The sequence below is a fragment of the Pediculus humanus genome, genomic scaffold (genome assembly GCF_000006295.1).
Source record: "Pediculus humanus corporis 1103172108294 genomic scaffold, whole genome shotgun sequence".
Classification (NCBI taxonomy): Eukaryota; Metazoa; Arthropoda; class Insecta; order Psocodea; family Pediculidae; genus Pediculus; species Pediculus humanus.
In genome coordinates, this window is record NW_002987863.1 from 348,020 (window position 1) to 375,519 (window position 27,500).

The 27,500-nt window shown below is 26.7% G+C and overlaps 7 protein-coding genes across 7 annotated transcripts; 3 read left to right on the forward strand and 4 right to left on the reverse strand.

The window, feature by feature from the left end:
- Nucleotides 1-3,789: 3,789 nt before the first annotated feature.
- Nucleotides 3,790-4,984, reverse strand: Phum_PHUM550970 (uncharacterized protein; the record flags this gene model as incomplete). The annotated part of the gene is made up of 4 exons (XM_002431790.1): nt 3,790-3,990; nt 4,445-4,474; nt 4,778-4,803; nt 4,951-4,984. 4 exons carry the CDS (start codon nt 4,982-4,984, stop codon nt 3,790-3,792), a joined length of 291 nt encoding a protein of 96 aa, XP_002431835.1.
- A 201-nt stretch (nt 4,985-5,185) lies between these two features.
- On the reverse strand, nt 5,186-10,725 carry Phum_PHUM550980 (uncharacterized protein; the record flags this gene model as incomplete). Its single annotated transcript, XM_002431791.1, has 19 exons — nt 5,186-5,347; nt 5,649-5,822; nt 5,910-6,029; nt 6,120-6,243; nt 6,355-6,499; nt 6,596-6,818; nt 6,897-7,385; nt 7,457-7,608; nt 7,690-7,831; nt 7,932-8,150; nt 8,257-8,494; nt 8,597-8,743; nt 8,820-8,971; nt 9,064-9,310; nt 9,410-9,669; nt 9,780-9,987; nt 10,065-10,249; nt 10,352-10,555; nt 10,639-10,725. 19 exons carry the CDS (start codon nt 10,723-10,725, stop codon nt 5,186-5,188), a joined length of 3,678 nt encoding a protein of 1,225 aa, XP_002431836.1.
- Nucleotides 10,726-12,334: 1,609 nt separating this feature from the next.
- Nucleotides 12,335-15,185, reverse strand: Phum_PHUM550990 (DEAD box ATP-dependent RNA helicase, putative; the record flags this gene model as incomplete). Its single annotated transcript, XM_002431792.1, has 12 exons — nt 12,335-12,445; nt 12,518-12,680; nt 12,777-13,021; nt 13,109-13,256; nt 13,325-13,457; nt 13,531-13,640; nt 13,728-13,896; nt 13,964-14,178; nt 14,248-14,357; nt 14,485-14,682; nt 14,780-14,913; nt 15,029-15,185. The coding sequence occupies 12 exons, from the start codon at nt 15,183-15,185 to the stop codon at nt 12,335-12,337; spliced, it is 1,893 nt and encodes a 630-aa protein (XP_002431837.1).
- A 1,062-nt stretch (nt 15,186-16,247) lies between these two features.
- Phum_PHUM551000 (ATP-dependent RNA helicase MAK5, putative) lies at nt 16,248-18,434 on the forward strand (the record flags this gene model as incomplete). The annotated part of the gene is made up of 7 exons (XM_002431793.1): nt 16,248-16,476; nt 16,620-16,890; nt 16,979-17,148; nt 17,224-17,491; nt 17,581-17,867; nt 17,951-18,128; nt 18,206-18,434. The coding sequence occupies 7 exons, from the start codon at nt 16,248-16,250 to the stop codon at nt 18,432-18,434; spliced, it is 1,632 nt and encodes a 543-aa protein (XP_002431838.1).
- Nucleotides 18,435-18,988: 554 nt separating this feature from the next.
- Phum_PHUM551010 (eukaryotic translation initiation factor 2 subunit alpha, putative) lies at nt 18,989-20,650 on the forward strand (the record flags this gene model as incomplete). Its single annotated transcript, XM_002431794.1, has 5 exons — nt 18,989-19,226; nt 19,346-19,574; nt 19,891-20,123; nt 20,206-20,321; nt 20,435-20,650. The coding sequence occupies 5 exons, from the start codon at nt 18,989-18,991 to the stop codon at nt 20,648-20,650; spliced, it is 1,032 nt and encodes a 343-aa protein (XP_002431839.1).
- A 465-nt stretch (nt 20,651-21,115) lies between these two features.
- Phum_PHUM551020 (zinc binding dehydrogenase, putative) lies at nt 21,116-23,207 on the reverse strand (the record flags this gene model as incomplete). Its single annotated transcript, XM_002431795.1, has 8 exons — nt 21,116-21,313; nt 21,412-21,586; nt 21,676-21,858; nt 21,963-22,258; nt 22,339-22,485; nt 22,557-22,696; nt 22,805-23,033; nt 23,160-23,207. The coding sequence occupies 8 exons, from the start codon at nt 23,205-23,207 to the stop codon at nt 21,116-21,118; spliced, it is 1,416 nt and encodes a 471-aa protein (XP_002431840.1).
- A 428-nt stretch (nt 23,208-23,635) lies between these two features.
- Phum_PHUM551030 (Neurofilament triplet M protein, putative) lies at nt 23,636-26,586 on the forward strand (the record flags this gene model as incomplete). Its single annotated transcript, XM_002431796.1, has 10 exons — nt 23,636-23,654; nt 23,807-23,878; nt 24,184-24,327; nt 24,540-24,760; nt 24,837-25,060; nt 25,194-25,388; nt 25,466-25,703; nt 25,777-25,965; nt 26,053-26,205; nt 26,563-26,586. The coding sequence occupies 10 exons, from the start codon at nt 23,636-23,638 to the stop codon at nt 26,584-26,586; spliced, it is 1,479 nt and encodes a 492-aa protein (XP_002431841.1).
- Between the last annotated feature and the right edge of the window lie 914 nt (nt 26,587-27,500).

Sequence of the window (27,500 nt, forward strand, 5' to 3'; positions counted from 1 at the left end):
TACTAATTATCATTATTATTATTATTATTATTATTATTGTTAATTTTGCTTCGTTTTCACGGTAATAGAAAAAAGAAAGTAAAAAAAATATGTAAGAGTCTAAACCAAGTGATTATTATTATTACTATTATCATTATTATTATTATTATTATTATTTTTATTATTATTATACGTGTGTGCACGGACATATTTACATACATAAATACATTTATTAATAATTAATATATGTAGAAAAAAATTTTTTTTTTTTTTTTTTTATTTTAAACGAAAAAAAAAATTTTATTTTATTTATTTATTTATTTTATTGATTTATTATTATTATTATATGTAATAGAATGAGTGCTTCCTCCTCATCGATATCGCTTTTCGTTTAATTATTTATTTAATTTTAATTTTTTTTTCATTTATGTATTGATTTATGTATATATATATGTATGTATGTATTTATGTATGTTGCTTATGTTTTATTTTATTGTTACGTTTTTTTTTTTTTTTTTATTTTATGTATTTGTAGTCGATGACAGTAAATTATTTATTATTATTATCATTATTATTATTATCATTATTATTATTATTATTATTATTATTATTATTATTATTATTATTATTGTTGTTGTTGTTGTTGTTGTTGTTGCTGCTGCTGCTACTATTTCTACTGCTACTGCTGTTGATGTTGTTGGGCTTATCAATGATAAAAATTATTTCATTAGTTCGGTTTAGTTTTTTTTTCAATTACTAATAAATATTATTTACTTATGATAATAATAATAATAATAATAATAATAATAATAATAATAATGGTTGTTGTTATGATTATTATTATTATTATTATTAATAATAATAATATTATTATTTTTTATTTATGTTTATTAATTTTTTTTTTTTTTTTACTAGTCAATCAATTTTGCTTATTATTATTTATTATTAATTTTAATTTTAATTTTATTATTTTATTTTTTTCGTCGTCGTCGTCGTCATCATCGTCATCAATTTCGTCGTCGTCGTCGCCGTCGCCATAAACATTATTATTATTATTATTATTATTATTATTATTATTATTATTATTATCATTTTAATTATTTTAGTCATATAAAAAAAAAAATTGTAATAAATTAGTATGAAGTGTAGTAGTAGTAGTAGTAGCAGTTTGTAAAAATGACTTTATTTCTTTATTTTCTTTCGTTATTTATTAATTAATTGATTTCACATTAAATGACATTAATACCACGCATTTTAATATCGTAATAATGATAATGATAATAATAATAATAATAATTTGTGCCAATTTTTCTTAAACTATGTGTTATTAATACGAGTAAACCTTTTTTTTAGTAGTTTTTCGGTTTCTCTCGTTTAAAAAAAAAAATAAAAAATCATAAAAATTTATTTGTTTTGTTTTGTTTTAAATTAAAAATTAATTAAAATATATAAAATACAAATACGTACTACTACTACTACTACTACTACTACTACCACCACCACCACCATGTATAAGATAAATTTTTTTTATTTTTTAACATTAATGAATGATGAAAATGGAAAATTTAATTTTCAATAGAAAAGAAAAGAAAAAACATATTGTAAATAAATAAATAAATGAATATAAATAGATGTAATAATAATAATAATAATAATAATAATAATAATAATGATAATGATAATGATAATGATAATATATAAAGATGATAAAAAAAAATGAGACTAATCACGTGAGTGTTTTTTTGTTTTTGTTTTTAAATACCAAGTGTCATTTGATGAGCCTTTGAAAATAATTTTTTTTTTTAACGTTTTTCCTCTTCACGCACACATAATTTATTAATAATAATAATTAATAATAATAATAATAATAACGCGATAGGAAAATAAAATAAAATAAAATAAAATTGTTGAGATGTGTTTATGAAATACGTGTAAATGTTTTTTTTTTTTTTTTTTTTTTTTCCCTTATACGGATTGGGATACTCTGATTTATATTTAATTATAATTAAAAAAAAAAAGGGATAATAATAATAATAATAATAATAATTATATTTACCCCCGCGTATTTATATTTATATATATATTTGTACGTGAAAAAGAATTTGTTTGTTTTTTTTTTTTTTTTGTATTTTTTCTTCTTAGTTTTTATCATTTTTGTTTTTGTTATTATTTGTTATCATTATTTGTGCTTAAAATTCTTACACGCATAAAAAAAAAATTCGATTCGAATATTGATTATAAAATAATAATAATAATAATAATTAAATTTACATGCACATAATCTATTAAATTTTTTATTTTTTTTTCCAAGTCTAACGATTTTTAAAAATATTATTATTATTATTATTATTTTACACACGAGATGATGAGGAGGTGAATGAGGAGGAGGAGGGGTAGAAGGGAGGGGAGAGTGGGGGGAAAGGAAGAAATCCTAAGAAAGTAATAATAGTAAATTTTTTAAATAAAAAAAAAAAAATTAATATTATTATGATTATTATTATTATTATTAATGTTGTCTTTCGCACCAAAGATTATTATTTATTTATTTATTTATTAATTAATTAAGTAGCTCATAAATGTTTTAAATATATAAAATTATTATTATTATTATTTATTAATTTATTTATTTTGTTTGATGTATTTATAATAATAATATCATCATCATCATCATAATCATAATCATAATCACCGCCATAATTATTATCAGTCATTATCATTATTACTATTATTATTATTATTATTATTGTTAATATTGATCACGCCAAATGAATAAATAAATAAACGTGTGTGAGAGTTAATAATAATAAATAAATGTAATCGGTGAAAGGTTTTATAATTAAATAAATAATTATTGCCAAAGTATTTTGTTTGTTTGTTTGTTTGCTTTATGTTTTGTTAATGTAAATTTGACATATTTGTCGTTTGTTTTGTTTTTTTTTTTTTAAATTATTCATGCTCAAAATGATGAATTATATAATGCAAACAAACAAACAAACAAATAAAAAACAAGTCAAAAATATAAATTCTTTTGCCATTGTTTTAAAATTACAAAATTTAATTTAAATTTTTTTTTTTTGATTGTCAATTTAATTTTAATTTTAATTTAATTTATTAATTTGTGATGAATGAGAATGTTGGAAAAACTTTAATACAAAATCAATATAAATAAATCTTACTTCATTTTTTAAAAAAAAAAAAAATTAATTTATTTATTTAATTTTTTTTCCCCATTTTTGTTTATTTTTGGGCGCCGCCATTTTGATTCCCGCGAAAAATTAATTTCATTTATATACGTTATTAACAATTACATGTATATTGGCGCCATTATTAGCAGACGAAATTCTTTTGGTAACTATAATGGCGTCGGTATCGGAGTTTAACTGAAAGTTAGTTTTTTATTTTTAACGTTTAACATGGATAAAATAAACGAAATCGGTTATATTCGCGTTTATTTTTGTAATTAAGTGATTTTGTGATAATAATTAAGTAAATTTTTAAATTAGTTTTAAGTTAAAACAAAGAAAAAAGTGTTTTTAAATTTTATAATTAGTTTTAGTAACGTTAACTTTTTTCTTTTTGTAAAAAGTAAACGTTATTATAAGTGATTTTTTATCAAGTGAATTATTTTATAATAAGTTTTATATTAGAAAATGTTTTTTATTTGTTTTCGGTCGATATAAAGTGAATTAGAAGTTTAATTTCTTGTTTTAAACACACAAATGTGCTCAGGATTGAAAAAATGGAAAACCTGTAAGTTATATATATATATATTTCTAATTTTTCAAAAAAAACTATTTTAAACTGTTAATTTTACATAACTGATTTGACTGAGGTTGTCTTTTGATCTTTCAAGGCTTTATTTAACATGTTCATAACATATTTTTCTTTTCTTAACATAAAAATACCCAATCCCCTTAAATCTCCTGGTTTCCAACAATCCAATTCAAATTTAACGGTCAAATAGGAAAGGAATGCATTAGAGGTTATTAATTTCCAAAAAAAAAACAAAATCTAAATTATTTATTGATTTATTTATTTATTTGATTGCTTTTTATATTATTATTATTATTAACCAGACAAGTTTTTCTTTTTTTTTAACTTAAAATTTTATTAGGAAAATAAGTAAAAATTCAGTAAATTTCAAAAAAAAATTTCAATTTGAATTTAACTGTAAAGCAAATAATCACCAAGATGCTTTTTCTCTATTCGAATTTGACGTTCGGTCGTAACCGTTTTGCATATTAATAATAATAATAATCTTAAATAATAATAATAATAATAATGATAAACTGCCATTTAATTATCACTAGAAAAATTAAAACACGATTTATGTAAATCAATAACAGGCAAAAAAAAAATTGATGATGATGATGATGGATGATGCATGATTTCACCGTTTTCATCGTTTTTTACTTTTATTTAAATTAAACCAAAAAAAAAAAAAAAAAATGAGAAAAAACAAAACACTTTGCTCATTCAATAAAATGAGTTGCGTCTATAAAACAAAAAAAAAATAACTTATAAAAAAAACACCACCGATCACTCATTCTTGATCATCACACTGTAAATTTTCCTGTTTTTCTTTTCTTTTCTTTTTTATGAAATGTTCACTTACGTACGTACGTACCACTTACTAAATAGTCACGTTTGTCACACTGAAAAACAAACAGGTAGACAGACAGACAAACAGACAAACAGACAGACAGACAGACAGACAGACAGATAGAGAGAGAGAAGAGAGAGAGAGAGAGAAAAAAAACCGTTTAACATATTTAAAAAAAATTGTTTTTTTAAACACCCCCCACGCGAGAAAAGATTCCATCTCTATGATAATAATAATAATAATAATAATAATAATGGTTAATAATAATAATAATAATAAATAAAGTCAAAGAAATTTTTTTTTCTTTTCACTCGGTCGGTTCACATTTTTTTTTTTTTTTTTTTTTTTTTTTTTATTAAAAAAAAAACTCGTTCGACATTTTCTTTCGACGCATCTTTTCATTTTGTTCCACAATTTTTTTTAAATGAAACTTTGAAATAATAATAATAATAGTAATATTTGTAGTAATGCAGTAGTAGTAGCAGTAGCAGTACTAATAATAGTAGTAGTAGTCGTAGTAGTAGTAGAGTGGAACTTTTAAAAAAAAGAGCGTTTCACCATATCCTTTTCCTTTTTTTCCTTTTCTTTTTCCTTTTTCCTTTTTCAGTGTACAGTCTTTTTTCTTTTTGGTTTATCGTTTGTTAATTTGTCGTCCATGTCTTCCGTTTCGCAAGATGTTTCCTCCGCTGAATTTGCTTCCCCCGGAGAAGGTGGCTCGTTTCCCATTCCGTAAAGTTTTATCTTCGTATCCGAGGCTTCCGAAGGCTTCACGATGATATCATAAAAAAAATAAAATTATTATTATTATTATTTCCTTTTCCGCTCTCGCACGTGTGCACGTTGTTAGTTCAAAGTTCAAACACGTAAAAAAAAAAAAAAAAAAAAAAAAAAAAAAATAGAAAGAGGGAACAACAATGCGAAATTTTAAATCTCTTACCTCGGCATCAATTCCAATAATTCGTATGAGCTTGAAACAACGTTCAAAGATTTTGTTTTTGTTTTTTTTTTAATATTTCAAAAAGTTTATTAAACATTTAAAAAATATTTATTGTAAAAACTCGCTCACCTTTACGTCCGTTTTGTTGTCGATTCCAGAATTTTCCGTAACGGGAGGACTTACTTTTTTATTCGATTTTAACGTTCTTTTCGTACCCGTCGTTATCAAATTTTGTTTGTTTTTATTGGGCTGATACTGAAGTTCTTGCGGTATGTAAATAACGTTGTTATTGAATAACGGATTCTGTATTTAAAAAAAAAAATTAAAATTAATTTTCCCTCTTTCCCCCCCCCCCTCCCCACAATCAAACCAAAAATATTTCCAACATACTTCGTGAGGTTTAAAATACATCGTGGGAATCCGAACTTCGCTCGAAAATTCTTTTAAATCGAAATTTGTCGTTTTCGATAGGATGAGTGCCATTGCCAAATCGCAAAGCGCCCATAATTTCTGTAACGAAATTAATTTTTAAAAGTTTTTCTACTTGCTACCGCAAAAAAAAATTTCCCCCCCCCCCAAAAATTTTTTTTTTCTATTTACGTAATTCATCGTAGCGTCATCCGGTTTCACGGCGTCCTTTTGATTTTTCATTCTTTCAATCATGTTTTTATAAAAGCTGAAGCTGTAGAGATCATTTTTTGTAATCAGAGGTTCTAGTATAAACCTGATGAAAGAAAAAATAAAAAAACAATTTCAAAATTTTGTCCAAAAAAAAAAAAAAATAAGGGGGGAGAGGGAGGAGGGGGGAATAATAAATGACACGATTTCAATTTACCACAAACAGTTTCGCATTTGTTTCAACTGTTCAAATTCGTTCGGATCCGTGAATTCGGGCAAATGTGCCAAAACTGGTATAGCAAATGTAAGCATGTAGTCTGGTAAAATGGCGGGGAGTTGAGCCATTGCTTTTTCAACTTTACCTTTTTTTAAAAAAAAAATTTGTTAGTGTTTTTTTTCGACACGTGCACACGTGTGTATTCTCAACATTTTTTCCAATATTAAAAAAAAAAACTTACTTCCCGTCGTTGAAAACGTCAAACTTTTCGCGTATTCTCTCCTCTTGCAAATATCCGACACCATCATTTTCTTTATGCAACCTTTCAATTTCTTATCTTGTTCCAATCCAGCCAGAGAGTATATTCCCATGAAATCAAGAGGCAAACACCTCCCGGGAAGAGGTTGACTTAATCCCTTGTGTAGTTTTGCTGAGAAAATTTCCCGAACTTGCGGAACTTCATCCTGCGTACGAATAACATTTATGCATAACAATCATAATAATAATAATCATTTATTGTAGAGGCAAACGTTTATACGTACCACCATGAGATGAGACAAATCGTAAAATTGTTCCGCGTTGAATTGATCTCCGACACCCTTTTGCTCGGATATCCTGAGCATGACGCACCCGGCTCTGAGTCTCAGCCAAGACATTTCCGCTTTGCTCAATTTATTTTGACCTGTCAAATCTCCGCAACTCGTTATGAACGCGTTTAACATGCGGAAAGTTTTTTGCGCCGACACGACGTCTTCTTTCAAACCCAAAAGCCACCTCGCCATAGTTTTCATTCCTTCTAATTTACATCTCGTTGTAAAATCCAATTCACTTTCACTACACCACGGTTCTTCCGAGGGATCGTACCTGGATTCCGAACTGTCCACCACTAATAGCTCTCGCACAATTTTACGCGAAATAATGTTTTTTATATGGTATGGAAATAATGTGGGTAAATTGTAAGCGATGTGACCCAGAGCGACGATAGCCGTTAAGTAATGCTCACTGCTCGGTTCTAAATTTTTTTTAAGCACCTATCGGAAAATCAAAATCAAATTTTTTTAATTACGGTTAGAATTTTTACACGTGTAAAAATTTCACTTACTTCGAAAATGTCTTTGAATAAATCGTGCTTTTCGGGCAGCAAATTTCTATGAAGACATCTCACAGCTTGCTTTGATTGTTTCGGCGTTCCCTCTTCGATAAATTTTCGTAAGGTAGGCACCAATTTTTCCATGAATTCGGGGAAAACTTCACCTAAAGTGAAAGCATCACGATAAAAAAAAACGCAAAAAAAAAAAAAAAAATTGACAATTTTTTTTCTTCCCCCCAACTTACCCAAAGGTTTATATTTTCCTACAAAAGTCAAAGCGGACAAAATCCAAGGAGCCACACTTTCATCTTCCATTTCCAAAAGTCGCATTAAAGCATTTAGTACATTTAAATTTAAATAATGAGCAGGATAAACAAACGATAAAATCTAAATGTATAAAAAGAACAAAACCCGATTACACTTCTTGTAAATATTTATAAAAAAAAAAAAAATAATTCAAATCCCCTTCGGGAATAAAAACGCGTACCTGAATCAATCGGACGCCTCTCTCTCCAGCCGTGCTAGGATTAAGACCGATTTCTTCGATACTATTCCCACCTTTTAAACAATCTTCCACGTAGCCAATGAGATGTTCCAAAGCTACGCTATCGATCATGACAGACGATATTCTTTCTAATAACATTTTAACAGTATTAAAATATAAATTAGTCATAATAGGATTTCCTAATGATTTAATCAGGACTCCCTGAAAATAAGCCCAAAAAAAAAAAAAAAAAAAAAAAAAAAAAACCGTTAAAAATGGGTAGTCGTTGATGAATTTAATTCATCATCCATCATCTTTCATTACTCACGGTTATGTGAATTGATTCTCTACAACTGATATCCGGTCGAACTAATTTGGAAAGTTGTTGAAGGAGTTCCGGTTGATTTAATAAATTATTTGAAAGTTTGACTATGTATTCTTGAGCTTTTACCGGATCGGGAAGAAATTTTGAAACTTGTGAAATTTTCACACTGATCTCCTGATTCCTCTCCTCGCTTTCCGGCCTATAATGAAGTTCCAAAAACTCGGATACGATTCTTCGGGCGCTAAAATTTACATAAAAAAAATTACGAAACCACATCAAAGGCTAATTTAATGACTTGTAGGTAAAAAAAAAAAAAAAATTACAAACTACTCCTTCTACTCACACGAGCTGACTTTTTTTAAGTTCGATAAATGCTTTTAAAGCGTTGTCATCAACGGTTCCTAATAAATGATATAGTCTTTTCATTCTCTCTTCCGGTGGCAATTGATAAGATACCAAATCCGTATTTAGTAGCCTTTCTACTAGAAGCCTGAAAATGAGAATAAATGATGAGATGAGGTAAAACGACGAAACAAATTGTACCAATGAGGAAAATAATAGCGTACCTATCTTCGTTACTTTGTAAATAGTAACCATGAAGTATTCTATCCTTAATCCAAGTCACAGCCTTCTTTGTTGCCTGAGGAACATCCGAGCTGTTCAAATGATTTTTGTAAATAAGACCCAAGCCTGACATTGCTTCCCGACGAATTTTGAACTGTTAAATTTACGAAAAATTTTTATTAAAAAACGGTTTTAAAGGGGCGCGGGGGGGGGGGGAAAGGAAAAACAATTCGTATTTAAAATAACCTTTTTATCTAATGTACGCTCTTTAACTAGTTCCAGTAGATCTTCACTGGAACTAACCACTTCACAGTCTTTCTTCGCAGTCGATACAATTGCCATAACAACACCGAACCGAACGTTTTCCTCCGCATCGTGAAGTCTTAACTTTAATGTTTCAGTCATGTCTCTTCGTAATTCCGGATGATTTAGTAAAAAATGCATTGAATATTGTACGCATTTGATGCGAATATTAACGGAAATATCATTAAATCTAAAAAAGAAAATGATGGAATTTTTTTAAACGCCGCCCGCCATACTTGTATGTTAAAAACAGACAATTTAAAATTTTATCAATCAATCAATCAATCACCTTCCTAAAAAAGCTCTCCAAAGTGGCGTATGATGCCTTGCTAACGTGCTATCTTTCTCAGAGAACATTCTAGCAAGCAATGCAACAGCAGCTAATCGTTCGGATTCTAATGAACTCTTTAATTTGCATTCCAACTGAGGCAAAACGGCTAATAAAACCGATGGACAAATGTGGTATAATTCATATATGAGATCATAAACTTTTGAACATATTTCTAATTCTTTTTCCTGTTTTCCCATTATTAAAACATTATTAAAAAACTAAAACAAATCATTTTATCATCATTATTATTATTATTATAAATTCTTAAAAGCCAATCATTTATTCTAACGAACTTAAAAAAATAATAATAATAATAATAATAATTTACCACTTGTATATAAGGTTCCAAAGTGTTACTGCATTTTAACAAGAGTTCTTTGGCTAACCAATAAGCATTTTTTCTACTAGATTTATTAGGTTCAACTATATTAATTAAAATTATATTTAATAATTCATTTGAAACTACATCACTTTCCGTGATTAAAGGACTAAGAACATCCAACATAAATGACTTAACTTTAGTCGAATGTTCATCACTAAAATGAAAGAACAAAATTTTAAAGAATCGTAAAAATTCACTTTACAAAAAAAAATTTTAATTTTAAATACTCACTTTACTATTTGAAACATTAACTGGAAAAGTCTACAAAAAATTTCTTGACAATCTTCTAATTCGAAACACATATTAAAACTTTTTACATAAGCCAAATTTTCAAGCAAATAAAAATATCTTTTAAATGCCGGATCTTTAGGATCTTGTAACCCGGATAGTTGATTAATTAAAAATATAAAAATTGTCTAAAAAAAAAAAAAAAAAAAAAAATAATCGAATAATATAAAATTACCAAAAAATTTTAAATAATAATAATAATAATCATTAAATATTTTTTAATAACGAACCTTGACTTGTTCCGGGTCTTTGTACGGAGCTTCAGGAGCGTAAACTCTCAACACATCAGCAATGCAACAAGCTATTAAAAGTTGAACATCCCTCGATGAATGATGCATGAATGACTCTTCTGCAAGGTGTAATGATAATGGAACATACTGTTGTAATTGTCCCTCTTCATCTTGAGCCATTGCTTGTAATGTATGTGCCAGAGTCTACATTCAAACATTTTTAAAAATTATCTCATTCGTTGAAATCGATATCGGGGGGAAAAAAAAAAATTCATTTCAAAATTTACCTTGAGTCTCCTAATTAACTCATCAGGACCCAAATCCTCAGAAATAGGCCTACAGCCTTGTGGATATACTATATCGTCAGTAGGCATTTTCCCAAGTCTAAAACCAAAAAAAAAAACTTAATATCGAACTAAACGATTATAAAATATTATACAACTTTCAATTCGATAACCTAAGTAATATTACAGTAATTACCAGTAATTAACACATAACTAAAAGTAAGACTAAATTGTAAGTGAACATATTTATGTATTCATTATTAATAAATAAACTTTTTTTATTTTAATATTACATAAATTAAAAAAAGAAAAAAGAAAAGGGAAAAGGTAATTGACAAATGGCAGTTTAACCCGCATTGGCGCACTTTGGTTATATCAGAATATCTACTCAGCAAATAATAATTACAACATGGGAAAAAGAGAAAAAAAATTTTAATATAATATGAAAACAATTCAGAAAAATCTATCACGTCGAAATTAAACAAAATTTTAAACGAAAGGAAATCATGAAATATTTACGAGATAAAAACGTAATATTTATCAAACCAACCAATTAATGCCTGGTGGGAAAATAAAGCTCATCGAATGGTGGTGACAACTGCACAACAATTATGTTTAAATTTAAAAAAAATCAAAGGAAAATTAACGAAAACCTTTCAAAGTATTTATTAAAAAAGCTCTTGTATTTTTTATGGAGTAACAGACAAAAAACTAATAATTGCAGAATTGCGATATAAAAAAAAAAAAAATACTTACTCAATGGAACAAAATTTTTTTTTAATTATCAAATGATAAACCTCCTTTCATTAATTACATTTTAACCGTGTGAAAAAATATAAATTTTTAAATCAGATACATGTGGAATTAAAATACTCAACACAGTTAAACTGTATTTATTTTTTAATAAGTTATTTTAAACGCAGGAAAAAAAAAAACATAAAAACGACGCTTATTTCACGAGTTTCATGCGGGAATATGTCAGACATCTTTGTTTTTCAGGCTCGACTTCCGCTAAGAAATAACCAACTTATATTTATTGACCTCAGTCAAATGTTTTATTTTTTCTTTTCTTTTCTTTTCTTTTTAATTATAAATTAAACGTTTAAAAAAAAAAAAAAAACGTTATTAATGATAATAATAATAATAATATTATATTTGCATTTATTAAAAAAATATCAAAGAGTAAAAAAAAAAAAAATTTTTTTTTGTAATTTAACGCGCCTATCGACTTATATAACATTATACTTTGTCATTTTTACTTTTTTTTTTTTTTTTTTTTTCTGGTAATTTATCAACGGTTTTTACATTAATTTTAATAATGTCAATTTTACTTACATAAAAAATTATTATTATTATTATTATTATTATTAATATTAAAAAAAATAAACGAACAAATCGGGAAATAATATTTTTAATGAAAAATTATATTACGTTTTAACGATTAAAATTTAAATATTAAAGGAAAAATTAACAAAAAAAAAAAAAATCGTTATTAGCCCACTTTTCATATGTGTAATGTTCAAAATTCTATCTTTCCATAGATTTTGAATTTTTTTTTTTTCTCGTTTATTTCACGACAATTATTATTATTATTATTATACTTAAATAAATTTCTTTTTATAAACAAATTTTATTATGTACTTGTACAAACAAAAACAAATTTTAGTTTTATGAAAAACCATTTAAATTATATCTACCACTACTTCTTCCATCTGTTTGTTTTTTTTTTCTCCAAAAATTTATCATCACATTTCATTTCTTGACGTTTTAAATATCTTTCTCTCATTTCGTACAATTCAATCGGTACGGACTAAAAAAAATTTCAAAAATGATTTTATAAATAAATTAAATTTAAATTAAATTTACATTAAATTAATATTACTTGATTAGCTTCTTCCATTATTGAAATGAGATCTCCTGCGTGCATCCAATTAGATCTTGTGAAAAAAGTTATGGCTTCACCCGTTTTACCCGCTCTACCCGTACGACCGACTCTATGAACGTATTCTTCAATATTATTTGGAAAATCGTAATTTAAAACTTTCCTGGGGGGGAGGGGGGAGGGGAAAAAAAAAAAAAAAAACAAATTTCTTAAATCATTATTTTTTATATATATGAAATTATTAAGGTGGCAGACTCACGTTATGTCGGAAATGTCTATCCCACGACTGGCAACATCCGTGGCAATTAAAATTTTAACGCAACCCGTTTTAAAATCATCCAAAGCTTGCTCTCTGTCCATTTGTTCTCTTCCCCCGTGTATGCATTGACACATAAAACGATTCAATGATAAATCGCATGATAAATCATCCGCCATGTTTTTTTTCCCAACGAATACAATTATTTTATCTTCTTCTTCTTTGAGATTTCGAAGGATATCAAAAAGCTGCCGATAAATAAAAATTCGTTACGGGTTACGCAGAAATAAAGGAGCGATAATAATAATAATAATAATAATTAGTATGAATTTTACGTAAGATTTTTTATCCCCTTCATTAATTATATAAACTCTTTGTAGAACTGAATGTACGGCTGTTAAATCTAAAGAACCGATAAAAACTTGAATTGGATTTGACATGTATCTTTTTGCCAATCTTTGAACATCATTTGGCCATGTAGCACTGAAAGAAAATATTTTTTCGTTTTTAATAATTAAACTAACATCTTCTTCATTTTGTTTTTTCAGTACCTGGTCATGACAGACTGTCGATCGGGACGAATATCAAGTAATAATTTTCTAATTTGTGGTTCGAATCCCATGTCCAACATTCGATCAGCTTCGTCTAAAACTATGTAAGTAATTGAAGATAAAGTAATATAGCCTAAAAAAAAAAAAAAAAATCAATTTAGTTTATAGTTAATAATCGAATTTTTTTTTTGATAAAAAAGACTTACTGTTATTTACCAAATCGTTTAAACGACCTGGTGTAGCTATTATAATTTCAACCCCCTCTTGAACTGTGTTTATTTGTTCCCTTCTATTACCACCACCGTAAACGCAAAGACTATAATTCAAAAAAAAAAAAATACGTTGAATTTAAATTATTTAAATAAAAAAAAATGTCGGTGATGGGGTTGTTTGTTGGGGTTACCATTTGATATTTTTATAAGAATATTTTTTCACTTCATTTTCAATTTGCAATGCAAGTTCTCGTGTGGGTGCAATTATTAGTACGTTGGGACCTCCTCTAGGTTTTGTCCCAGGAATTTTTTGACCATCGATGTGTATAAGAGCAGGTAGAAGAAATGCCAAAGTTTTACCTGTAAAATTAAGAAAAACAATTTTTTTTTGTAATCCTAATAATTATGGAATAATTCATCTGATTACCAGTTCCCGTTTGAGCAATTCCAATTAAATCTTTTCCAGAAAGTAATATTGGCCATGCTTGTGATTGTATGGGAGAGGGAACTTTAAATCCTTGTTTTTCAATTTCATCCAATATTTCCGGATAATGTTGAAATGCTTGTTCAAAAGTTTGAATCGGATTTAATATTTTTTCTTCAAAATCCATTTCATTATTAATTATGATAGATTTTTTTTTCCTAAAAAACAATTACATAACTTAATAATTTGAAGATGGGGGGAGGGGGGAAATTGACTGATATAATTACCTCAATTCCTCTACTTCTATTTCACTCATGTTAGCAATAACAGAATCTTCAATATAAAAATTTTTTATTATGGGTGGACAATTTACCCATCTTTCAGCTTCTGCAATCGCCTATAATTTCACTTATGATATTAATATTAGGTTGTATAAAACAGATATTTTAAAAGTGTTAAATCTGAAAATTCTTGATGGTTTTAAACAAAAATGTTTCCATTTCAAAAAAAAAACAATTACTTACAGCTTTTTGATTTAATGAATCCCAATCGATAAAAGGCACAGAATTTTCTTCGTTATGTGAACTTTTATACGTGTAAACATTCGAATTTCTCGAAATGATAATTTCATTTATTAAATCATTACATTTTGTTTTAGCATTTTGACTTCCGATTAAAATTACCTCTGTTAGATAATTATCATCTGGACATGGCTTACCTATCTATTATATTATAATATCTATTATCTATTGAATGTCATAATTGTATTTTGTTTTATTTAGGAATGAACATGACAAAAAAAAAATCAAATAAGTAAACCTTTATCTGTGCCCCAGTTTTTTCTTGTAATTCTTTTATTTTAGATCCATGTTTTCCAATAATCATTCCAATTTTAGAATTTTCAACTCTTATAACTAAATTAAACGAATCATTGTATGATCTCCTTTCATGATCTAAATCGTACAAAAATACTTTTTTTCTTTAATAATAATAATAATAATAATTGCATAATTAATATCAAACGTACTTAATTAAATTTTTATTTTATTTTCTTACTTTTCTTTTTACTACTGTAACTAGTATTTATTTGTTGTTGATCTTTTTCTTTATTGTTAATAGAATAAGTATCATTATCACTATTATTTGAAGGGTAAAAAGTGTTTGACGAAACTTGAGCTGGAGCATATGATATGTCATTTGGATCATCCCAATTTTCTTCATACATTTTTTGTACTTTTATTTGTTCTCAAGTAACTTAAAATTGAAAAATTTTTACGAATCGGAGTTTTCTGTGGAAAAAATTAAATAAATTTGAGTACTTTAAAGCATTTTAATGATTTAACGTATTTTAAAAAAAAGTTTTTAAAAATTAAAAAATTATAAAACACTCACTGACGTTACCTTTTTAGAAAGTTGATGCGTTAAGTTTTTTCAAATTTTAACAATAAAAAAATCGTTTGAACGTGTCAGCAGAATAATAATGTACGATTAAGACTACACTACATGCTTAATTACTTTCATTAAGAGTTTTTAATTTTTTTAAATTATTAACTGCACCGATATAATTTATTTTATTTTGACATACAAGTATGCATTTATTTATAAATTAAATTAAATTTTATTTTTTTAATTACATGTTTTATCCGTCTTAAAAGAATTATTCTTTTTAAGTAATAAGTAAATGAAATTATTCCAAGTCACATTTTTTTTTTTTTTTTTACAATTTCCACTCACAATGTTTTTATTCTTTGATATGATTTAGCAATCACATTAAATTATTAATAATTTATTGATTTCTCCTATTTAATTAAAAATATAAAGTAATTAATTTTGTTTAAAACTAAAATTTAAAACTAATTTTTAGTTTAGGATATGAATGATTCGTTAAAACGTGGTGTAAGTTAAATAATTTATAATAGTCTTTCATGATGAAAAATCCAAAATCAGTAAATGGTGTTAATTTTGATGAATTAACTGGTATCGAAGAAATTATATTAACTGAAGAAAATGGCGTTTTTAAAACTTTAGATAATGAAGTTTACATACCGTCGGTAAGTTAAAAAAAAAAAATTTTCAAAAAAAAATTAAAATAAAAACATGAAATTGTATTTCTTTAATTATTTACAATTTATTTTCTCTTTATATTTTTTTTTTTTTTTAGAAGCCGAAAAAAAGAAAAAATAAAAATAAAAAAAAAAAAATATCAAATAAGAAAGTGAAAAAGTGTGAAAAAATAGAAAAAAATTTAGAATTTGATGTTGATAAAAATTCAGGTTTTTTAGATCGCATGAGATCGTGGAACAGTTTTGGAATTCATGAAAAAATATTATATGCGCTGTATGATAAGAAATATTTTGAACCTACAAAAATTCAATCGAGATGTTTAGGTCCTGCAATTTGTGGTCAGATGGACATATTAGGCGCTGCAGAAACAGGTAGCGGTAAAACATTAGCTTTCGGTATTCCAATTGTTAATGGGATACTTTCGATAATGGAAAAAGAATTAAATCAATCAAGTGATAGTGAAGATTTGGAAATGGATGATGAGTAAATATTAATTTTTTAAAAATGAGATTATAAACTTTAACACGCTTTATTATTTATTATGTATTTTTAAGATTTCAGGAAAATGTCGATTCTAAATACAATTGTGTCAAAGTTGAAAGTTTGAAAATGAAAAATGAAAAAAATAATTTGTATGCATTAATACTAACACCTACCAGAGAATTAGCGGTTCAAGTTAGAAATCATTTAAATGATATTTGTAAATATACAAAAATAAATATCGCTTTAATCGTAGGAGGTTTGGCACATGAAAAGCAAGAAAGGATTTTAAATAAAAGACCTGAAATAATAGTCGCAACTCCTGGAAGACTTTGGGAATTGGTCAATGATAATAATATTCATTTATCAAATATAAAAAATTTAAGGTTTTTTTTTTTTAACATTTAATACATCAATAAGAGTATTATCAAGTTATTATTATTTTTTTAAATTAAATAAAAATTTTATATTCAGGTATTTGGCCATAGATGAAACAGATAGAATGTTGGAAAAGGGACATTTTACAGAACTTAACGATTTATTGGAAAGAATAAATTTAAATGAAAATAAGAAAAAAAAAAGGCAAAATTTTTTATTTTCTGCAACTTTAACTGTTGTACACGATCCTCCATCATATTTAAAAGGTTTTATTTTTTATTTAATATATATTTTAAAATTTGGATTTTTTTTTTTAAATTTACTTTAAACGATTATTGCAGGGAAAAAAAATAAAAGGATAACTCCGGGACAAAAATTACAAGATTTAATTAGTAAAATTGGAATAACTAATCCTAAAATCGTTGACATTACGAATACTCACGTGACAGCTGAAAATTTATCAGAGTTTAAAATTCTGTGTCAATTCGAAGAAAAAGATTATTATTTATTTCAATGTTTAAGGTCTCAAAAAGGACGTTTCATGATTTTTTGTAATAGTATTGGATGTGTAAAACGTTTGGCAAATTTGCTTAATATTGTAAATTTTAAGTAAGTCGTCGATCAGATGCCGATTTGCAGGGGGAAAAAAAAAATTTTTTTTTAAATAATGTCGAATGAATATTCATTAAATATTTCAGGCCTTTACCCTTGCATGCAAACATGGAGCAAAAGCAAAGATTAAGAAATTTGGAAAAATTTCGTGATAATCCCGACAGTTTATTACTTGCAACTGATGTAGCGGCAAGAGGATTAGACATACCCAATGTGGATTATGTGATACATTATCAAGTTCCCAAAACTGCAGAAATTTATGTTCATCGAAGTGGACGAACTGCAAGAGCCAATACGGTAGGAAATGCTTTGCTTTTAATAGAGCCTAAAGAATTGGGATTGTACAGGAAACTTTTACACACCTTGGGAAAAGGTTTGTATTAAATTTATGTACCATTTATATAACAAAACGACGGTGAAATTCATTTGTTATTATTATTATTATTTTTTTTTAAGAAAAAGATATCGAAGATTTCAATGTAGATGTAAATTCGATTAAAATAGTCAAAAAAATAATTAACGTTGCCAGAGATATTGATCAATTGAGTTTAGCTTTGAAAAGGGAAAATTCAAAAACAAGCTGGTATGACAAAGCGATAAAAGAACTAGATATAATTGTGGACGAAGATGAATTGTATCCTTTTTAATTTTACAATTTAAATTAATATAAGTTATGTATGTGTATTGTTCCTTAATTTACATTAACCATAGGCCTAAAAAAAGAAGTTCAGAAGCGGATGTTCGAATCAAAAGGGATTTAAATTCGAAAAAAAAAGAATTAAATCAACTGCTTTCAAAACCTTTCCTACCTTCAAATTTTTCTTTTAAATTTCCCGACATGAATGTAATCAAACATGATGAGTTAGGTGATTGTAGTCGAAGGGATAAATTGAAAATACCTGGTGCTTTCGTATTAAAAAATGTACCCAATGTTACATAACATTAAAAACAAGTCATTTTTTCAAATAAAAATGTGTAAAATTTTAATAAAATTGTTTTTTTTTTATATTAAAACATGTCTACATTATAATTAAATATTATTTTTAGGAAACTAAGGAGAATAAAACGCCTAAATTACAAATTATATTTCAATAAGTTAAAAATTTTTTTATTTATTAAGCCTGTTTCAACTTCTCAAGTATAGCATTAGGAATTTTTAGTTCGACTTTATGAAAAAGTAAATTTCGATTATGCCACATCGAGTTCGATATATCGAATTAGCATAGCCGTGTCTAATTGCGGTGTTAGTTGAGGTAGTGTATACTTATAAACATTTATGTTATTTTAATATTTAATATATATTACACGTGTATACGTTTATAAAAAATTTATAATAAAGTTTAAGCGTTTACATTTAATTATTAAAAGTTTAATTATAAATTTTTTTTTTTGGTTACTCATCACATGTAAAAAAATTAATAAGGAAGTTAGGTTAAAAATTTTTTTTTTTTTTTTATTACTTATTATAGGTGAATTTAAAGTATCTATATAAAGATGCCGTTAAGCTGTAGATTTTATAATGAAAAATATCCGGAGGTCGACGATGTCGTTATGGTTAATGTTAGAAGTATTGCTGAAATGGGAGCATATGTTCACCTTTTAGAATACAACAATATCGAAGGCATGATTTTACTATCGGAACTTTCTAGAAGGCGTATACGTTCTATTAACAAATTAATTAGAGTCGGTAAAACCGAACCTGTTGTAGTTATTAGAGTGGACAAAGACAAAGGTGATGTAATAATTTTTACTTTTAAAAAATAATTGACAAATTGATTTTACTTTATAAACACCGATTGTAAATTGTGTTGCAATCATGTTATATGCTAACAGTATCATTTGAACTTGTAGGATACATTGATTTAAGTAAAAGAAGAGTCTCTCCTGAAGATGTTGAAAAATGTACAGAAAGATTTGCCAAAGCCAAAGCTGTTAATTCAATATTGAGACATGTTGCTGATCTTCTAGATTATGAAAATGATGATCAGTTAGAAGAACTTTATCAAAAAACAGCTTGGCGTTTTGAAGAAAAATTAAAAATGAAAGCATCAAGTTATGATTTTTTTAAACAAGCAGTCGTGTAAGTTATTATTTATTAATTAATTTTTTTTATTAAATAAACAACAACAACAAATATAATCAAAAAAGTGTTTTTCTATTAAAAAATAAAAAAATGTTAATGATTCGGTAATAATGATTAAAATTAATAAAATATTAATATATAACAACATTTCGATAATAAAAATTACAACAACAAAAAAAAGATTTTACTAAATTTAAGGCTGACATGTTGTTTTTCAGTGTGCGGGTATTTCCACGATATTCTCCATTTTAATTTTTGTTCAGCGATCTGAAATGAAAAGAAAGAGAAAAACTTTAGTTATTTAAATTTACAGGGATCCATCGATATTATCAGAATGCGATCTTGATAATAAAACAAGAGAAGTACTTTTTGCAAATCTACAAAGAAAATTAACATCTCAAGCTGTTAAAATAAGAGCCGATATCGAGGTTGCTTGTTATGGTTATGAAGGTATCGATGCTGTTAAAACTGCTCTGAGAGCAGGGCTGTCATTGTCAACGGAAGAATTGCCGATTAAAATTAATTTAATTGCTCCGCCATTATATGGTAAGATAAAAAAAAAAATATTTATCATCATATTTTAATAATTTTAATTCTTTTTTTTTCGACTATGAATTTTAATTTTCAGTCATGACTACCTCAACACCGGAAAAACAAGAAGGAGTTAAAGCTTTAAGCGATGCTATTGTTAAAATAGAAGAAACTATCAAATCATTAGGTGGAGTCTTTCACGTACAAATGCCGGTATGTAATTCCTTTTCTTTTTTTTTAGCAAAGATCATATCGATCCGCCATCTTGAAAAGTATTTTACAAATATCGAGTAATGAAAATTTTTTTTTTTTTTTTTTTTTTTTAGCCTAAAGTTGTCACGGCTTTGGATGAAGCTGAATTAATGCGTCAAATGGAAAGAGCTGCTGCTGAAAATGAAGAAGTCGCCGGAGATGACGACGATGAAGATGATGAGGGACAAGTTTATTTGGAAGAAGAAAATGATAAAATGTACGACAAGGAAAATGGTCATAAAGACTCTGATGACGAAGACAATATGGAAAAAGAAAATGATGCCAAGTAAACGTAAGTATATATATATATATATATATATATATATATATATATATATTATGTATTCAAAAGAGAGAGAAAGAAAGAAAGAAAGAAAGAAAAAAAAAGAGATAAAAATATTTGGCTTTTTATTCAGTACCTTTTACGCTTGATGCTTGACCAAATAATAATTGAGTCTCTTAAAGACTGTTTTTTTTGTATTTCTCCTCCTATTGTTTTCCCCCTCGAATCATCTGTCATAGATTGTTTTACTTCTAAATTTCAAACAAAAAAACAAACGGTATTTATAAAAATATTAATTAATTAATAAAAAAGATTCAAATGTTAATGATTCCATATACTTTTATTATTATTATTATTATTATTAAAAAAATGATCTACATTTTTTAAAACTTTATTGTCTGTTTTTTTATTATTATTATTATTATTATTATTATCATTATAGTTATGAAACAAAACGAAAAAAAAAAAGTTCTTACCTAAATCTTATAACCGTTTTACCAATGGCTTCAACCGAATCGCAATGTTGCAAAGCTCTTATCACATCATGCGGCTCGTACACTTCATCGACGACAGGTAATAAATAACCTTTTTCAACTAAAATTCTTAATTTGTCCAAAGTTTCGGCTGATATATTAAAATCATCCCACTCGTTGACATTTCCAAAAACTTTCTGCGCACACACACAAAAAAAAAAGGGGGGGGGGTTACAAAAGGTTAATTGTGTTCATGGGAAAAGGAATTCATTTCGAATGATAAATCAAATTATACCTTCCACAAGCATTTTATTTTCACAGCGACCGTTTGAAATAACGACCATGGAAATTTAAAATTGTCATTGTACATGTGTTCGGGAACCGTGGACACGACTAATCCCTCGGGTTTACATAATTTCAAACACGATTCGTGCGTAACACCCCCGACGGTATTTAACACGACGTCGAATCTGAAAAACAAACGGTGTAAAATGGTAAATGCCATGGACCGATTTGAATTTTGCAAATGGCGGACAAGAAATATTTAAAAAGAATTTACTGGTCTTGTAATAGTTCGTTTTCCATTTGAATATTTTCATATGCCACCACTTTATCCGCTTTTAATTTTTTCGCAACGGGATCTGCTTTGGCCAAACACGTAACGGTCACTTCCCAATTGTAATATTTAGCTAATTGACAAGCTATGCATCCCACAGGACTGACACCTGAGTAAATTAAGACTCTAAAGTAAATAAATTATTCAAAATTTAATAATTTAATTCGATTAAAATTTTTTTTTTCGCATTATTATTATTATTATTATTATTATTATTATTTGTAATTTACCGTTTTTTATTTTTTTCGTTATCGTTTTCAACTATTCCCGCTCTCACGCATGCGTTATAGGCTAAACAACCTGAATAGGGTAAAGATGATGCTTCTTCGAAACTAATGTGACTAGGCATTTTAGACACCATGTTTTCATTAGCTATAATGTATTCAGCCAGCGTTCCAGAACACCAAAACGGAACTGCCACCCATACATTATCCCCAATTTCAAATTTATTTACTTTTGGTCCAATTTCAACGATTACACCGGAACAATCCCGACCCAAAGTTATGGGCAATTCATTTTTCGAATCCTTAAAAATTACAACAAAATAAAAATGGAACAAAATGTAAAATATTTGAAATTTGTATTTGTGTATGATGCATTACTCACTGAGTAAAAATTTTTTCTTAAAAATCTTCCAAATCCGCAAGATATTTTTATATCTATTATATCGATTGATGCAGCTTTGACTTGAATTAAAATCTGTTGAGGTTTCATTACTGTAGGTATAATAGCATCATCAATACAAGATAAGGCCTGAGCAGAAAAAAAATTTAACAATTGAATACTTATTCAATAAAAGTAATCAAATCATTTCTTAAACTCACATCTAAACCATCATAAGCCATACAAACTACTGCTTTCATTCTTTGTCCAGGAATCACACCCTGATTCCAAGATAATCCCAACAGGAGACCGAAAGCAGCACCGACAATAAATCCTGCACTACCAGGATAAAAAACAGGCACTAAAACGATTTTATTTAAGCATAATTAAAATAAAAGGCAACTTAATATTGTTGTAAGAATATTAAGCAGGATTTTGAATAGCAAAATTAAATTTTCTAAAACCTTACTCTCAACTGTTGCAAGTTCGGCGAGTTGAGAATACATTTGATTTGGTTGTGCCAAAACAGTCGAACATTGTCGTGTGGCATTTCTAATTAATGTAATTAAATTTCTAAATGTGTTATTTAATTGATTGCTCCATGATTGATTCCATATTTGTTGAATTTGAACTGATAATTCATCACTAAGTGAGATTGCTAAATATCTACCTTGCTGCAGACAAGATGTTAAATAAATCTAAAAATAAATTCAATCGAAAAAAAAAATTAGCTTTAATTAATAGAGTCGTTGGAAAATTATTATTATCAAAATTAAACAATTGTGACCTATATAGTAAAAAAATGATTTTTAAATATATCTTACTTGCAAGTTTTCAAAATGACGTGAAATGTGAAAAAATATTTCATCCATTTGTTCAAATTTATTTAAAATAATAAATTGTGTTTAATCTACAAAAAAAAAAAAAAAAAAAAAAAAAAAAATTCAAATTTTTATACATTATAGAATATGTATTTAAATATTCCTTTAGTAAACATGTAATTACATTTAATATCAAATCATTTTTTTTTAATAAATAAAAAAATTATAACAGTAAATTAAATTGATAAAAATGTATTACTACTAACAACAACTTATGATAAATAAGTTTAAATAAAAATGTTTAAAAAAAAACATGATTTAATTTTACCACCTAAAATAATGTGAGCGCCATCTTTAAAATATAATGCCGAATTGTCAAGTTTATCAATAGCTGTGGAACTAGACACAGTACACAGCGATCAAAGTAGGCGTAGATTCCGTAGAGTAGTTACCGCCGCTCATAAAAACATTGATTAAACATGTCTAACGAAGACACAAGTAAAAAAATCGAAGATCCAGAGGTGAGAAATAAATATTTTTATTTAAAATAAAAACTCTTGATAACGTTGAAAATAATTTTAAATTAAGAGTTTTTAACTGATTCGGGGAATTATGTCAGATGCCGGTTGAAAAATGCTACTTTATGTTAGTTACTAAAGATGCAAGATGGCTACCAACTCAATGTTGGGAATCATGTTGTGATAGGACGCGGGAACTAACGAGTATCGAATATTTGTGTTATTTTTAAAAAAATCATTTATTGTTCGCTCGAAATATATATTAAATAAATTTTATTTAGTGTTTTCGTGAAAAATAGTTATATTTAATTTTTTTTTAATGTTGTCGTGTTCTCATTTAATACAATTGTTATTTACTTACATTTAGTGGGCAAAAATTTTGTATTCGTTTAATTATTTAGAAAAAATTTTATTTATTCGTACTGGAAATGCTATTTGCGTAACAAAAAGTGTTTTTTAAAATTAAAAACATTTTATAATGTAGTATTTTTTTTAAAATTTTTAGACAGAGGAGGATAAATCTTCTCAGGATGAAGGAGAAGGAGAAAAAACTGAAGAAGATAAGCCTAAGCCAAATGAGAAAAAAGAAGAAGAAAAACCTGTTGTTAATGATGCTAAAGAAGAGCCCCCCGCAAATGATGATACTCCTGAGAGTAAGTCAATATTATTATTATTATTATTATTATTTTTTAAAAATATTTTATGCTACAACTTTAAAAGGTATTCAATTTTATTATTTTTATGAGATTCCAAGCCTAAAATTTAATTTTAATTAAAGTGTTTTGTGTGTCCTTATTTACACTACTGGCACAAATCAATTTAATTTAATTTAAATTATTATTAATGTTGCTTGATTTTTACTTAGCTCAAGGAGCTTCAGGTGATACAGCTGAAACAGAAGGGGATGACAAAGAGGAATTAAAAAAACCTGCTAAAAAGCGACCGGTTAAGGTAAACGATGAAGTTAAAGATGAAGGAGAGGAAGAAAATGAAGAAGAAACGGTTGAACAGGATGAAGAAATGAAAAATGGAGTCGAAGAAAAAGAATCTAGAAAAAAAGATGAAAAAGAAATAATAAAAAAAGAAGTAAAAAAAAAAAAAATTTTATTAATCGATTTACTCGATTTGTTTCCAATAACTACATTAATTAATTTTTTTTTAGGAGGTTGATGTACCTAATGGAAAAGGAACTGTATTTTCAGACTGTCCAAGAATTGATTTTTTTATAAAACAAAAAGAAGTTGATCAATTAAAAAAATTACATCAGGTATTATATGGAAAAGTTGGAAAACCTGATAAAATCAAAGGAAATCTTTTATTATTTAAAGGTTTCGATTATGAACCAGAAAGTGATGCCTACATAAAGAAAAAACAGTTTATCGGAAAGTAAGTTTTCTTTCGAGAGAGAGAGAGAGAGAGAGAGAGAGAGAGAGAGAGAGAGAGAGAGAAAAAAAATTGAGTTCAATGATTTAATTTTTTTAATTTAATCAAAAATAATTCTATGTAAATTATTTTGAAGGTTGGATGTAAAACATTTAAAAGACATGTGTGACGTTTTGGATGTTGAAAAAAAGGGAAGAAAAGAAGAAATTGTTAACAGAATTATGGACTTTTTAATGGATCCCAAGGACTCAGGAAAACCTTTGCCCCCTCAACCAACCCCTAGGCCTAAACGTTCAAGTGCAGTAAAAGCTAATAATAGAGGTTATGCTGGGTAATTGAGATTTTAATAATTGTTTCACGTGTTACTTCGAACTAATTTTTACTTATTATGGCTTTTATTTATTTTAGTTTGGATGCAGATGATTCAGATGACGAAGAAGGAGGACGAGGTCGCGGACGGGCAACAGGTAGACGAAATAAATCTCGACCAAGTTATAAAGATGAGAGTAGTTCGGAAGATGAAAGACGAGGAAGAAAAGGAGGAGGGAAAAAATATGCTGAAAGTGACGACGACGACGACGACGACGATGATGATGAAGAAGCAGAATCGGAACCAGAATTAACCCCTAGTGAATCCGACTCAGATGTAAGGAAATTAAAAAAAAAAATTTTTTTTTTGGTGTAATTTTTTATAATTTATTAATTATTACACAATTTAGTCTCCGAAAAAGAAAAAAACAATGGGAACAAAATCAAAAGGAAAAGGTCCCGCTAAGCGAAAAGCTCCCATGAAAGGTGGGAAAAAAACTCCCGGGAGAAAAGGGAAAAAGAAGGCTGATTCCGAGTCGGAAGGACCATCAGAATCAGAAGATGAACCGTTGCAAAAGAAGTCGAGAAAACCTCCTACTGTAAGTTGGAAACCTTTTTCACCTTTAAGTTTTTTTATTAAAATATTAAAAAGGGTTTTCAAATTGTAAAATTTATTGATCCTTCAGGATGAAGAAATCAAAAAATATGTCAAACAAATTCTCGACGGAGCCAATCTTGAAGAAATAACAATGAAAACAGTATGCAAACAAGTTTACGGTCGTTATCCGGATCACGATTTAACACACAAAAAGGACCTCATAAAAACAACCGTTAAATCTGTAAGAATTTTAAATAAAATCTTTTTTTTTTTTTATAGTTATTAGATGATTAATAAGGAATTTTAATAAGTAATAACAAATTATTATTTTCTTACAGTTGATTGCAACGTGAACGAACATGATAGTGAAAACAAACACAAAACAAAAAAAAATAAAAATAAAAAAAAATTTGATTATAATTAAAAAAAATTAAAAAAAAAAGGGGGAAAAATATAATAAATAATAAAATACGAACGGTTAACATACACACACACACACACAGAAAAACTTTTGCCTGGCCGCCATGTTTTTAAAAAACTACAAATAAGATGATGATGATGATGATGATATTTTTTCTACAATCGGAAATATTTATAGGATAAACATTGCTTGCTCATCTGATCACCACCACAACTCTCAAAGGAAAAGAAAGAATGGAAAGAATGGAAAAAAGAAAAAAGTTTCTTTATTATTATTATTATTATTATTATTATTATTTTATTTTATTTTTGTAAATCAAATAATTTTTATTATTATTATTATCACGACTACTATTACTTTTACTACTGATACTGATGTTTTTTTTTTTTCTCTCGCATGAATGTGTCTTTTAATTTGAAAAGAAATTATTATTATTATTATTATTATTATTATTATTATTATCGAACCTAGATCGTTTAGGTTGTTGTTGTTGTTGTTGTAAAATTTGAGACATATGATTTGTGTGCAATTAGAATTAGTTTATCGTACAATGATTCAATTGTATTTGGGGTTTTTTTTTCTTTTATATATTTATTAAAAATCAAATAATAATAATAATAATAATAATAATAATAATAATATGGAAAATGATGATGATGATGTTAATGACGATTATGATGATGATAATGATTATAATAAAAGGTAAACTCAAATCGGACATGATAGTATATAAATATATATTGTAACAGTAATTTTAGTTATTAGAACAGGTTACCAGGTTTTTACATGTAATACATAATGATAATAAATGTAGATGAATATACTCCGGAAAAAGGAAAAGAAAAGAAAAATAATTTTTATAAGAAAATGATTTGGTTTTATTTACACACACGCCCCCGCCCCGCCCCGCCCTCCCCATCCTTTAAACATAGACACACAAAAGGAGAAAAATTTATATGGAAAAGTCGACGACATGAGTGATTTTACAATCTAATTAATTTTTTGTTTTTTTTTTTTGTTTTACAATGAATTAAATTTGTTTTATTAAAATGATTATTAATAATAATAATAATAATAATAATAATAATAATGATTGTATTTATAAAATTAAAGAT